The 13,641-nt window shown below is 38.6% G+C and overlaps 1 protein-coding gene and 1 long non-coding RNA gene across 5 annotated transcripts in view; one reads left to right on the forward strand and one right to left on the reverse strand.

Moving 5' to 3' along the window:
- Window positions 1-13,641, reverse strand: part of LOC142840195 (uncharacterized) — a 251,734-nt gene that overhangs the window by 146,775 nt on the left and 91,318 nt on the right. The window lies entirely within an intron of this gene.
- Hdac8 (histone deacetylase 8) overlaps window positions 1-13,641 on the forward strand; it is a 220,088-nt gene that overhangs the window by 145,133 nt on the left and 61,314 nt on the right. Inside the window, exon 5 of one of the 3 annotated variants that reach the window (XM_075956772.1) lies at window positions 178-714. The exons of the other annotated variants lie outside the window; for them this stretch is intronic. Within the exon in view, the coding sequence (XP_075812887.1) occupies window positions 178-298 (121 nt within the window). The 3' untranslated portion in view covers window positions 299-714. Of the gene's footprint in view, window positions 1-177; window positions 715-13,641 lie in introns of those variants that run through there. 3 annotated transcript variants of the gene reach the window in all.

Below are 13,641 nucleotides of genomic sequence, written 5' to 3' on the forward strand. Positions count from 1 at the left end.
GTGATCAAGGGTGTTACCCTGGGCTTCTGTTACAAGATGAAGCCTCTATATGCTTACTTCCCCCATCAGTGGCATTATTTAGGAGAAGGTTTTTCTCATTGCAATTGAAAATCTCTTGGCTGACCAAATTCAATGGAAGACTGGAGAAATGACTCAGAGCACTTATTTCTCTTCCAGAGGACCCAGGTTCAGCTCCCAGCACCCATGTGGTGGCTTACAATCATCCATAACTCCAGTTCCAGGAGATCTGGCATTCGAGGGCACCAGGAACACATGTAGTGTACATACATACACGTAGGCAAAATATTTATGGGCATTAAATAGAATAAATATAAAAATTAATTTTAAGAAATGAATAAAACTGCTAAGCTATAGGGAAAAATGCATCTGCAGTATTCAGACAAGGACGGGTGTTGCTTGTTCTGTCTCTCAAGGACGGAAGGACAAGGTAATCTTCGAAGGAAATGATAGTGAATGTGTTTCAAATTCAACAAGCCAAAATCGTTAAGAAGAAACAATCAGAAAGTTTTGGGGTGGTATCTATGTGTCTGAAAATTAACAGTGCAGATAAATGAGACCTAAGTCACCCACCTCCAGAATCAGGATCCTGAACTATAACTATGATTTGGGATTTCTTTAGAGACAATGAAAGACTATTAGTGAAAAACGGGAAGCTGTCTCCAAGTCCATATTAAAAAAAAAAAAACAAAAAAACTTAAGTCCAGGTTAGAGACTTTCAGAGTGGAAGAGTTAGAAAGAATCTCTGAAGAACCACTCCAAACCAGCAATAAAAATTAGTGATGACTGCCAAAACAACAAAGACCAAACAAATAAATAAATAGATAGATAGATAGATAGATAAATAAAATAAAGCCCAGTCATTCAAAGTCTCCACAAATTGTTCCTAGGGCATATAGCGATCGGCAAGAAAAATCTACTGACTCTCAAAAAGGACAATGATAGCCTGTGCTATCTGATCTAGGACCCATTCCCCCAGCACAGCTTCCCGGTTCCACTTTACACAAGTGCTCTACACTCCTCTGAGCAGTAACAGCCAAGAAACTGAAGCTCTTTCTTTCCCTAGTTTCCAGGCTACATATGATTTCGCTCAAAGAAGAGCGGGTAGCTGTATTTCTTAGCTTTCCCAATCCTTTTGAAGAAGTTCTAAGGCAAGAAATCATCTGGTCAAGAGGACCAGGTCTCTCTCCCTCTACCCACTTTCCCCTTGAAGGACGCAGCTCTGCTCTAGGCATGGCAGACTGAGAATGTAAAGGCCCTGACATTTCTCTCACACGCAGAGATTGCACACAAAGAAGGGTGTTCCGAGAAGGCAAGGCGCTGATAGCCTTCAGAGCCCCGTGGATGTAGGATGTCACTGGTAGAACAATGAGCTGCCATCCCTAGCTCTGGGGCAGTAACATAGGTGCTCTGCCCATGGGAGATAGGATAGCCATCAAGACAATGAACTGCTAGACCTGTTTGAAGGGCTAGACATTTGGACTGGGAAACCCCATGCCTAAGGACAGTATTTTTAAAATCACAAAGTATAGTGGAGAAAATTTAAGAGAAGACAGACTGGTAGCTCTATGATGCAAATAAAATAGCCCAACAGCCATTTTAGTGGAGAGAACCAGGAAAAAGACAACAAAGAGGCCTCCTGGTATCACAGTCCTCTCTAGGAGTTGAGAATTGTGCTTGCGTCTTAGGCTACACCCACTCAGCAGCAATCAGCTCAGGCCTTAGGGCAGTCTTGAGCAGTCCCTGAACGGCACACTGACCCATCAACACAGGGGAAATGTATCATGGGCACAAGAGGCTTGATGATGCACTTCTGGCTAAACATTGACTGAATAATAACCTGCTCTAGCCCAAGGGCACTCTTGGGAAACCAAGCTTAAAATAAAAACCAAGCCCAACCCCGGACAGTCTGGAGGACTGCACTCGAGCCCCAAGGCTTTTCGTCCTCCAAACCTATCAAAGAGGAAACTGCCAAACTGCTAATCTCTGGATGAATAGGGAGAAAGAATATAAACTCCTGAACCGTGTTAGTAAACACCAAACCAAAACCATCAGTGGGAAAACTTTTAAAACTTAAAACTGGCTTCTGTGGCTTAAAGACAGCCTCTGTCAGTGGCTTGTACAACCCAAAAGTTAAAAGAAGACTAAACAAAGGGGCGGACCTCAGCAATGACATCAGTAGCTTCACAGTGCAGGGGAGGAAGACTTCACAGAACAAATTCATTCAAATCAGTAAGCAAATAAATGTCCAAGAAGTTAACAGCACAATGATCTCTGGTGGAAGGCGGGTAAAATCACTAACCAAAGATCCAATACCATCTTTTATTTATTTATTTTTTGTTTGAGCTCTTTTTTATTAATTTTTTTCATGTATTTTACCTCCTGACCAGTTTCCCTTCCCTCCTCTCCTCCGGTTCCCTCCTTCCACCTCCCTTCCACTCCTCTCCATCCAATCCTCCGTCTCCATTCAGAAAGGGGCATGGGAGTCAACACAGCATGGCACATCAAGTTGAAGCAGGACCAAGCTCTGCTTCCTGCATCAAAGTCGAGTAAAGCAACCCAACATGGGGATTGGGATCCCAAAAGCCATCTCAAACGCCAGGGACAGGTCATGATTCCATTCCTGGAAACCCCACAAACAGACCAAGCTACACAACTGTTATACACATGCAGAGGGCCTAGGTCCCAATATCATATTTTAAATAATATGTTTCAACAAAAAAATTATGGCATATCGAAAAAATAGTGAAGTATTCCTCATAGAAAAAAAGGGCATTCAGTGGAATCTTGGAAGGGGCTCAGACGGTGAGTTAACGTTTCATCGCAATTACTATAACTACACTCAAAGAACAAAAGGTAGAAATACTTAAGGAAATGAGGCAAGAGACAGGCTTTTCTCACAGATGTGATGTTACATGCTAATAATCCCTGCATTCTGTAGGCCGAGGCAGGAGGGATGACGAGTTCAAGGTTAACCTTCATTACGTGGCAAGACCTTTTATGGAAAAAATAGAAATCCCGGAAGATAGGATGCCAGTAGAAACTGTAAAGGAAAAAGGAATCACATACATTATGTTTTGGTTTTTTGGGGGGGGGGTTGTTTGTTTGTTTGTTTGTTTTCCTTCCTTTCTTTTTTGGGGGGAGGGAACAGGATCTGTCTATGTAGCCTCGGGTAGCCTGGAAAGCCTGTGTGGCAGTCTTCTTTGCTCGGCTTCCCAAGTACTGTGATGGCAGGTGTGTGTTACCTAGCTCCAAACAAATACTCTGGAATTGAAAGTTCAATAATTAAAATGCAAAATTTGCTAGATAGGGGTTGACAATAGACTAGAGTTGGCAAAGGAATAAATCAAACGATGTGAAGATACTTGAATAGCGATTATGCAATCTGCAGACAGTGAAAAGAATGAAGCTAAGCAGGCTCCAAGAAACGTAGGATGTAATTAAGTACATCAGTGTACACGAGTGGAGGACTGGAAAGAACGCAGGAAGGACAAAGAAAGATAGTCAGAGAGATAATTGCTGAAGCCCTTTCGCATTTGCTGAAGATATTATCTACATGCCCAGGTTCGGTTAATTCCAAGTAAGGTAAACAAAGGTCATAACAGGTAGTGAAATGCTGGAAAGCAAAAGACGCTCGAACACAAGAAGAGACAAAAGACTCATCACATATGGGTACCCAAAAAAGATTAGCAATTGACTTCTCATGAGGCATAATGCAAGCTTTTTTTCTTAAGGCACCAGAGGTTGGAGAGTTGGCCCAGCAGTTAAGATCACGCACTGCTGATGGAGAAGATCCAGGTTCTGTTCCCAGCACCTACAACCTATTATAACTCCAGTACCATGGGTGGATCTGACACACTTTTCTGACTTTTGGTGGCTCCTGCATGCATGTGGCACACACACACTTAGGTATATACACACATACACATAAAATAAATATTTTAAAATTTTAAAGGCACTAAGAATTATCTAGTAAAAATATCTTTACAAAATAAAAGTAAGCATTAGCCATACCAGTTATGCAAGGAAAAAGACATGCAAATAAAAAATCTTCAAAGCCAGATGTGGAACTGCACACCTTTAATGCCAGCACTGGGGAGGCAGAGGCAGCTGGATGGATCTCTGAGATGAAAGCTAGCCTGGTCTTCCAGGATGGCAGGGCTACACAGAGAAACCCTGTCTTGAAAAAATAATCTGTTTTCAAATGGCATGATTCCATATAAATGAAAACCTGAAGATTCCACAAAAAAAAGACATTTAGAACTGATCAACAAATTGGTAATCTTAAAAACTATTTGAAAAAAGGTTTTTTTAAGAAAAAAGCAGTAGCACTTTAGTGTGCCAGTAACAAACTTGCTAAGAAAGAAATCATAAGGGCAATCCCATTAATAATAGTTACAAAAAATAAAATACCTAAGGAATAAATTTCACCAAGGAAGTAAAAGACTTGTAAATTGACATTAGAAATATTGATTAAAAAGACAAAGTGAGCAGTGGTGGCAGCACATGCCTTTAATCCCAGCACTCAGGAGGCAGAGGCAGACAGATCTCTGTGAGCTTGAGGCCAGCTTGGTCTACAGAGCCAGTTCTAGGACAGAGAAAGCTACAGAGAAACCCTGTCTCGAAAGAAAAATAAAAAGACAAAGTGATAGAAGAAGATATGAAAAATGAAAAACTTCACTGCTCATGGATTAAAAGAATCAGTATTATTAAAATTGCCCTTAAGCAGGTGAGATGGCACTTGCTACCAAGTCTGACAACTTGAGTTCAGTGCTTGGAACCCAAAAGGCAGAGCAAACTGACTCCTGCATGTTGTTCCCTGACCGCCACACATGCGCCACTGCATACCTGTGCCCACACATATAAAATACAATTAAAATGGAACACAGTTTAATACCGGAACAATTTTCAGAGTCTGTGCATTCCCCATCAAATACTGACACCATGCTTTATAGAAGTAGCCTCCCAAGACCATGGGAGAAGGTAGAAGGGGAGGGGAGAGGGAGGGAAGGGAACAGAGAAAAATAATATATCTCAATAAAAACAAAAAACTGAAAAAAAAAGTAGCCCCCCAAAAAAACCCTTCTGCCTCTGCCTTGTCAACATTTGCCTGCCGTCATTCAACAAGTAGAAGGACAAGTACTGGGGGCAAAAGTATAAGAGGGGTTCGGGGAGGACGGGGTAGGCAGAGCGAGAGGAGGGGAATCAATCGAAATGAAGTATGAATGAAAATCCCATATCAAACCTGGATGTTGTAACATAATTTTAAAAAATTAAAATATTAAAAAATTCTAAAAATAGAATGGTAATTACTAGAGGCTAGGAAATACAAGAGATAGGAAGGTAGAGGGAGGTTAGGTAATGGGTACCTTCAGAACATAGATGAGAATAAGTTTCCGTGTTCTACAGTACTGTGAGGTGATCACAGTTAACAATAACTTATTGTATATTTTATTAAGAACTAACAGACAGCTAGGTGACGGTGTCAAACGTAAAAAAATAAACAGATGGAGATGCTAGTTACTTCAATCTTATCAGTGCAGGTTGTGTATGTGTTTTGAAATATTGCACTGTATCCCCCATAAACAAGTGTAATTTTTACATTAATTAAAAGGAAAAGAAAAATGTAGATAAGAAAATATAAAAGTGATAAAGACAGTCCCAGTTTAAACGAGAACAGAGTTCAATGCCAGGATACCTTCTTTTAAAAATTGCTAAACAAGGTTCTTCAGAATGCAAGCAAGTAACTCCAGGCAGTAATCTGAATCCATATGAAAAATATAGAATACTAGTAAAGGTAATTATGTGGTTAATATGAAAAGATAATAAAATTGCATATTTCGTCCCCTTTTCTCTCTTGACTTATTTAAAAATTAATTGCATAAAACAATTATATTGTTAGGATTATAAACAGAAAAATATAATATAATTAATAATAATATAACACAAAGGAAAAGAATAAGAACAAAGCTCTGTTGCAATAAGGAAATGACACCAGATGGTAACTCAAATCCAGAGGAAGAAATGAAAACAACCTAAAGAGTAAATAAGAATATTAGTATAATGAACACTAAAAATACATATTCAATCTCCTTTCTTCTCCCAACCTTTTAAAAAAGCATAAAATTATATAAAGTAATAAAGAAGCAATGTTTTGTTAGGCTCATAATTTACATAAGTATGTGCATATGCATATGTAGTAATAATACCAAAAAGAGGAGGGTGCAATGAAGTTATATACACTGCCTATATTTCACTGAAACTAAGGCAGCATAAATCTAAAGTTCTTTCTAGTAAATTAAAATGTTAATTGTGAGCCCTAAAGAAGTCACTAAGAAGGGAACTCAAATTTAACCTTTAAATGATGAAAATAAATTTTAAATCATATAGTAGCTACCTAATGTAAAAAGAAAATAATCAAAACTCAGAACGGGCAAATATGACATATACAAAACAAAAATCAAAATGCAGTGGATAGTATGTAGGGCTGGAGAAATAGTTCAGTCTGTAAAGTACTTGCCATGTAAGCGTGAGGACCTAAGTTTGATCCCCAGGACACATGGAAAAAAGAAAAGCCCAGTATGGCTGTTATCAGGGAGGTAGAGACAGGAGGATCCTAAGGCTCACTAGACAGCCACCCTAGCCTACTCAGGAAACTCCAGGACAGTGAGTGAGCATGTCTCAAGAGACAAGATTGATGGTGCCTAACAAATAATACCTGAGTGTGACCTCCAGCTTCTACATGTGTGGGCACCCGTATGCACCCACACACTCATATACACACAAATAAACAAAATGGCAGAGAATGAATAACAATGGGTGAACGGTCTAATCTAAAGGCAAATATTGTCAGACTGCTATTTTATAAAATGAAATCCAACACTTCCCCATACCTGCATGGTGTTAGATTTGTAGAAATACAAATATATTGAAAGTAAAAGGAAGAGGAAAATGATGAGCTATGTAAGCAACAACTCTAAAAAACCACATTGAATACACAAAGTAAAAAATAGACTTTATAAGAGAAGTGTTGCTAGGAATATAAATAAACATTTCATGATGATAAAAAGGGTAAAGCCAGCCAAACCTGGTGGTGCAAGTCTTGTTATCCCAACTATTTCAGAAACTGAGGCAGGAGGATTGCAAATTCTGGGCTCCACAGTGAGTTTAAGGCCAGCCTGTCTTACATTTGAAGATGAGAAAAGAGTGCTAGGGATGTAACTATGGTAGAGAGCTTGTCTAGCATGTATGAGGACCTAGGCGCAATCCTTGGTACCGCAAAGAGAAAAGGTCAGCTCATCGTGAACACACAGTCAGTACACACCTGGAATCCAAGCACTGTGGAAGCTGAGCCAGAAGCACCATAATTCAAGGCTGACCTGGGCTACATAGCAAGACTATCTCAAAAAAAAAAAAACCAAGCATACAAAAACCAGCAGCAGCAACAACAACAACAACAACAACAAAATGTATGTACCTGACAGTGAACCATCAAAACAACCTAATAAAATAACTGATAGAATGGATAAGGAAGAAAGATACAAACAATAATGTGAGGATTCAGTACCCTATTAATGGTTATCAAGTAAATATATGTATATTTATATATGTAGATAGAGGAAATAAAAAACTGAGCAACACTGCCAACTAATGAGACCTGGAACGTCTGTGGACACTCTACTAGAAAACAAAATAGACAGTCTTAAGTGTACGTGGAACATTAGAGGAACTTCTAGACCTCTAATACAAAGTGCTAAAGACTGAACCCAGGTCCTCTGGAGGAGCAACAGATTGCTCTTAGCCTCTGAGCCATCTCTCTAGCCTTACTTGATGCCAAGTTTAATTTCCCATACCTACATGGTGTTAGATTACAGCAAGTTGTTCCCTGACCTCCACATGTGATCCATAGTATGGAAGTGCACAAATACACATAAATAAATAGATAAATATTGACAACTTTTAAAATTAAACCAATGAAATTATACAAACTATGTTCTCTGCTCCAACTGAATGAAGGTTGGAATCAGTAGCAGAAGAAAATATGAGGAATTTGCAAATATTTGAAAATTAAACTACAAATTTCTACATAATGTGTCAAAGAACAAATCATAAAAAAATTAAACTATTTTCAGGGAAATGGAAATGAAAACATATCATATTTATGGGATGCAGCTAAAGCAGAGTCAGATATTTGTATCTACAAATACGCATGTTAAATGGGGAAATGGAGTGTTGGCTCAGCAGTTAAGAGCACTGATTGCTCTTGCAAAGGACCTGGGTTTGATCTCCAGCATTCAAATAGTGGCTCACAACCATCGTAACTATAGTCCCGGAGAATCCAGTGCCCTCTTCTGGATTCCACAAGCACTGAATATACATGATACACAGAAATACATAGCACCCCTCCAAAATATTATAAAATAATTTTTAAAGTTTGGTATGTATATATTTAAAGAAGACAGGGCTGGAGAGATAGCTTAAAAGTAAGTGTGATTATAGCTCTTTCAAAGAAGCCAGAATCTGTTCGGAGGATCCATATGGTGGTGTACAACTATCCATAACTCCAGTTCCAAGGGATCTGATGCCCTCTTCTTTCTTCTTCTATGTAGTATACACACATACATGCAGGCAAAGCAATACATATAAATAAATGTTTTTTAAATTATAAAAATATAGAAAATAAATAAACCTAAGAAAAATTTTAGAGCCAGACATCAGATTAATACTTTACTTCCACCTCCAAAGTCTCTAAAAGAAGAATGAACTAAACACAAAGCAAGCAGAAGGAAGGAAGTAGATATTATAGGAGAAGACTGGTAGTAGAACATTTGCCTAATAGCCACAAGGCCCTGGGTTTGATCCCCAGCACCACAAAAATAAATAAGAGTAGAAATAAATTTTAAAAATAGAAAACACTATAAAGAAATTCAACAAAACCAGAAGTTCATTATTTTATAAAACTAACAGATTGACTAATGGAAAGAAGACCAAAATCAGGATCAAAAACAAAGACATTATTATGAGTTTACAGAAATAACCAGAGCTAAAAGAATGCTATAGACAATTATAAGTTTACACCTCCTATTGCCTAGATTAAATGGACAGATTTCTCAAAGGACACAAGCTAACAAAGCTCAGGACCCAAGAAAAATAGAAAATCAGGCCCAGCGGTGGTGGCGTATGCCTTTAATCCCAGCACTCGGGAGGCAGAGGCAGACGGATCTCTGTGAGTTCGAGACCAGCCTGGTCTACAGAGCTAGTTCCAGGACAGGCTCTAAAGCTTCAGAGAAACCCTGTCTCCAAAAACCAAAAAGAAAAAAATAGAAAATCAGAATAGGTGTATTAAGAACTGACTATTAAAGAAAAGCCTCCCTCCAAAGAAAGGTCCATCCTCTCTTTCCAAGGACAGGCCATCCCTGGTATATCCTAACACATTTACAGAAGAATCAAAAACAGTCCTTATGTTAAGGAAGGAAAATTGTTTCCTAATGACTTTCATGATGCCATCATTACATATAGATTTCAAAACCTATGGTGCTACTGTTATGTCATGAGGGGGTCCTAAAGAGCAATACAAAGAACTGACAATCCATAGAAATAAAGTCGTAGTTAGAGTCAGTTGGATCTGAAAATAGATATTAAGATTATTCAGCAAAGAGAAAATAATATATTAATAAATGGTACTCATGTAAAAAAAGTGAGTTGGACCATGACTTCACATCATATTTTCCAAATAACAGAAAACATATCAAAACTCTAAATGTAAAAGCTGAAACTGTAAAACTCAGAAGAAGCTATGAATATGAATCTTCATTGCTGTATGTAGTTTTAGGCACAATACCAAAAACATAAGCTCTAATAAAAGATACAATAAATGGAAGTGTACCAGGATTCAAAACGTTCTGGTTACAGGGGGAAAGTAGGGAGGAGAGCAGAGAAAAATGTAGAGCTCAATAAAGATAATTTTAAAAAAGGAAAAAAAAACAAGTAGTATCTTTAGATAAATAGAGATTCAACCTATAAACTAGGTGCGAATATTTAGAAATCATGTATCTGTTGTGGGATCTGTGTCTTTGATATGTAAAGAACTATTAAAACTCATTACGAAAAGAAAAATAATTCAAAATGGACGAATAATCTGAAAGAGATCTTTCTCAAAAGGATCTATACAAAGGGTTGACAGGATGGCTCAGCAGGTGGAGGCACTTGCCACCAAGCCTTACAACCTGAGTTGACTTTCAGGACCCACATGGCAAGGACCACCTCCCATAACTTTTCTTTGATCTCCATACATGCACCAGGGCACATTTGCACATGCGTACACACATACACATGAATGAATGAATGAATGAATGAATGAATGAATGAATGAATGAATGAATGAATGAATGAGTAAACAAATCTAATAAAACTTTAACCAGTCTATTCAAATGGCCAAGAAGAACATGAAAAGGTGTTAGTGGTGCCAAACACCATGTGAGATATTGTTTCACATCCACTAGGATGATACAATCAAAATGAGAAACAGTAACTAGTAAGAGCCAACGTAGGGGAAAACAGAATCCTCAGGTGCTGCCAGTGGTAACATCCTATCACAGCTGCTTCCGAGCAGTCTGGCTGTTCTTCCAAAGGTTAAACCTGTGAGTCAGCAGTTCCACCCCTAGCTGTTTACCCAGTGTAAACATGAGGACACCAAGAAAACAAGACCCTCTAAGTCAACACGAGCAAAGCTCACATGAGCCCACATACTGACTCAGCAGGCACGGGACCTTCATGGGTCTGCACCGGGTCCTCTCTGTATTTATAATAGCGTCCAATTTTTGGCTTTTCAAGACAAGATTTCTTTGTGTATCATTGGCTGTCCTGGAACCAACCCTGCAGACCAGGCTGGCCTGGGACTCACAGAGATCCCCCTGCCTCGGCCTCTGGGGTGCTGGGATTAAAGGCCACCACCACCAGGCTCTTTCCTTCTGTGAGCTTCTTGTCCAACTCTGAAGTGATAGTTTTTGTCTTATCTCACTATATATTATTTTGCTATATATTAAAAAATGAATAAATGACACTTGGGTAAAGGTTAACTGCACTGTCGCTTATACTTGCTGGAAGAGAAAATTAGTTTTCTCCGATAGAGTGACACTGTGATTATCAGCCACTTCAGACAGGCCTCACGTTCAGGAGTAGTTGACCAACATAAAATGGACCCTACATTTTTCTTTGCTTGTTTGTTTTGGTTTGGTTTTGGTGGATGTGAGTGGGTGCACGGGTCTGCCCTTATTTGGTTACAATTTGGTAGGTTGTGATTTTTCCACTGTTGTTTTTCTTTTTGGATGTGGTTTTACTTTGTTTTCTTGGGTTTTGTTATTGTGTTGTTTTTTTTTTTGAGAAAGAACTTAGGTGAGTAGGGAAAGGGTGAGGATCTGGAAGGACTTAAGGGAGAGAAAGAATATGGTCAAAATATATTTAAACTTAAGAATTGTTTTAAAGTATAATAGAAAAAGAAAGCATTCGTACACAAATGTTCACAGAAGTACTATTCATGTTACTTAAAAAATGGAGATAATCCAAATATCACAGATGATGAGCATATCAATAAAATGTGGTAGTGCATAGTCATACAATGGAGTATTGTGGAATGGTAATAAGGAGTAACAGAGCGCTGCATGGAAAGACCACATACTTTAGCAACGGTAGATTAGGATTTGCTTAAAGCCGCTCGGGGCAGAGAGAGGCGCAGTGAAGAGCGACTGCTAATAGATACTGCTTTCCTTTACAGGAAAGCAACATAGTCTCTAATTAGGTTGTGGTGAGGGTTATACAGTGCTGTAAATACATTAAAAGGCTAAATGAATGAGTTTTATGCTGTAGAGATTATATCTTAATAAACTCACTTTTAAAAAATTATGATGTCTTGAACTGGGATAACCTAAGTACATCGTGAGAAGTGATGGGAATTCATACATATTTTCAAAGGTAGAATGAGTAGGATTTTCTAACACATCGTATGTGGGCTGAGGGAATGAAAGGTCTCAAAGATTTCTCTGAGCAGCTCGAATTATGGAGTAAGCAACTGAGCTAGAGAAGACTGTGGGAGGCACAGTTTCAAATGAAAAGTTAAAGAGTTCAGTCTGGACATACTGAGTTGGAGATGTCAAGTTGGTAGCAGGGAGAAATACAGCTATCTAGCTATTTCCTGACAGTGAGCTGGACTAACATTATAAAATTGGGAGTTAACATACGGATAACTTTAAAATGATGAGATGAGCGAGATCACCAAGGACTATGTAGAACCAAAGAGGAGGTGACGTCTAGCGACTGAGCTCTGAGATAGTCCCAAGTCGAAATGTTGGAGAAGAAATGAGAACTAGCAAATCAGACAGAAAGCAGCAGAAGAAAAACAGAGAGGGAGAAGGAAAATCAGGAGTGTAAAGTTCTGGAAGCCAGGTGACAGAGGTGTTTCAAAGAGGAGGTTGTGGCCAGCTGTGTCACATGCTGCTGAGAAATCCAGCAAGATAAGAACTGAAAATTGACTATTGCACTAAGCAACAGAGTAGTCACGGGGGAGCTAGATGGAAGTCTGATTGATATACATTTCCGAGAGAATGTAAAGAGATCAGTGTCATGTCTCTACAGCAGCCACGAGAATCAAAAGTGAAATTAGAACTATGACAGCAGTAAAAATAGGAGGGTGTCAAGAATAAATCAGACAAACTATGTGCAAAAGATCCTTTGTGGAGGAAATTATAAAATGTTATCAAGATAAAGAGCTGTGTCTTGTTCAGAGGTAGAGAGACTCAATATTGTAAAGCTATCCTTTACAATCAATAGATAGTCTAAAGCAATCAATATAACTATTGTAATGCCTATCAAAAATCTTAGAGAGCCTTTCATGAAATTTGATGAGCTGGTTCTAAATTTTGTATAGGTATGCAAAGAAAAGCCAAGGCATTCTTCCAGAGCAGTACGAAAGGACTTCCTGTATCAGATATTACGTTACCATACAGTGTGATGGGGTGAGGGTAGGATGTGGGGGAGCGGCTACTTCAGTGTAGTTGGTCATAGTCATTTGACTGTCAAGGGTAATGGGAGGTTTACAGCTACATATTCTACTATTAGGCTCCATGATTTACATATATACTAAGTGTTTAATGTAGAAATTACATACAAATATGATTTATATATAAATATTGAGCATTTGTACATATCAATTATATCTTATTTTAAAATGAGAACTGGAAAGGAATTCTTTTCTTCTAAGATTTTCAGGTTGAATCCTGCAGAAAAATTATGATAAAAAGATTTCAGATTTGCTCTTCTGGCAATTTCCAAGTACACAGCAAGTTAGTGTTAAGTTAGAAATGGTGTTTTTTCCTCCTACCTGGCATGTACATCCTTTGGCCAGTGTCTCCCTGCTCTCTCCCAGCCCAGAGGATATGTTCTTTAGCTTGATTCTACAGTGCGTTCATATGAAAACAACACCTCATCTACTAAAAATATATCCAGTCTCACAGGGCAGTGGGGGGTGGTTGCTGGAGATAGAACCTAGGCTTCCATGAATGCTGGCCAGTTTACTACCACTGAGCCGTACCTGCAGCCATTACACAGCTTTTGGTGAAAGAGGTTTTT

The sequence above is a fragment of the Microtus pennsylvanicus genome, chromosome X (assembly GCF_037038515.1).
Source record: "Microtus pennsylvanicus isolate mMicPen1 chromosome X, mMicPen1.hap1, whole genome shotgun sequence".
In the NCBI taxonomy this organism is placed as follows: Eukaryota; Metazoa; Chordata; class Mammalia; order Rodentia; family Cricetidae; genus Microtus; species Microtus pennsylvanicus.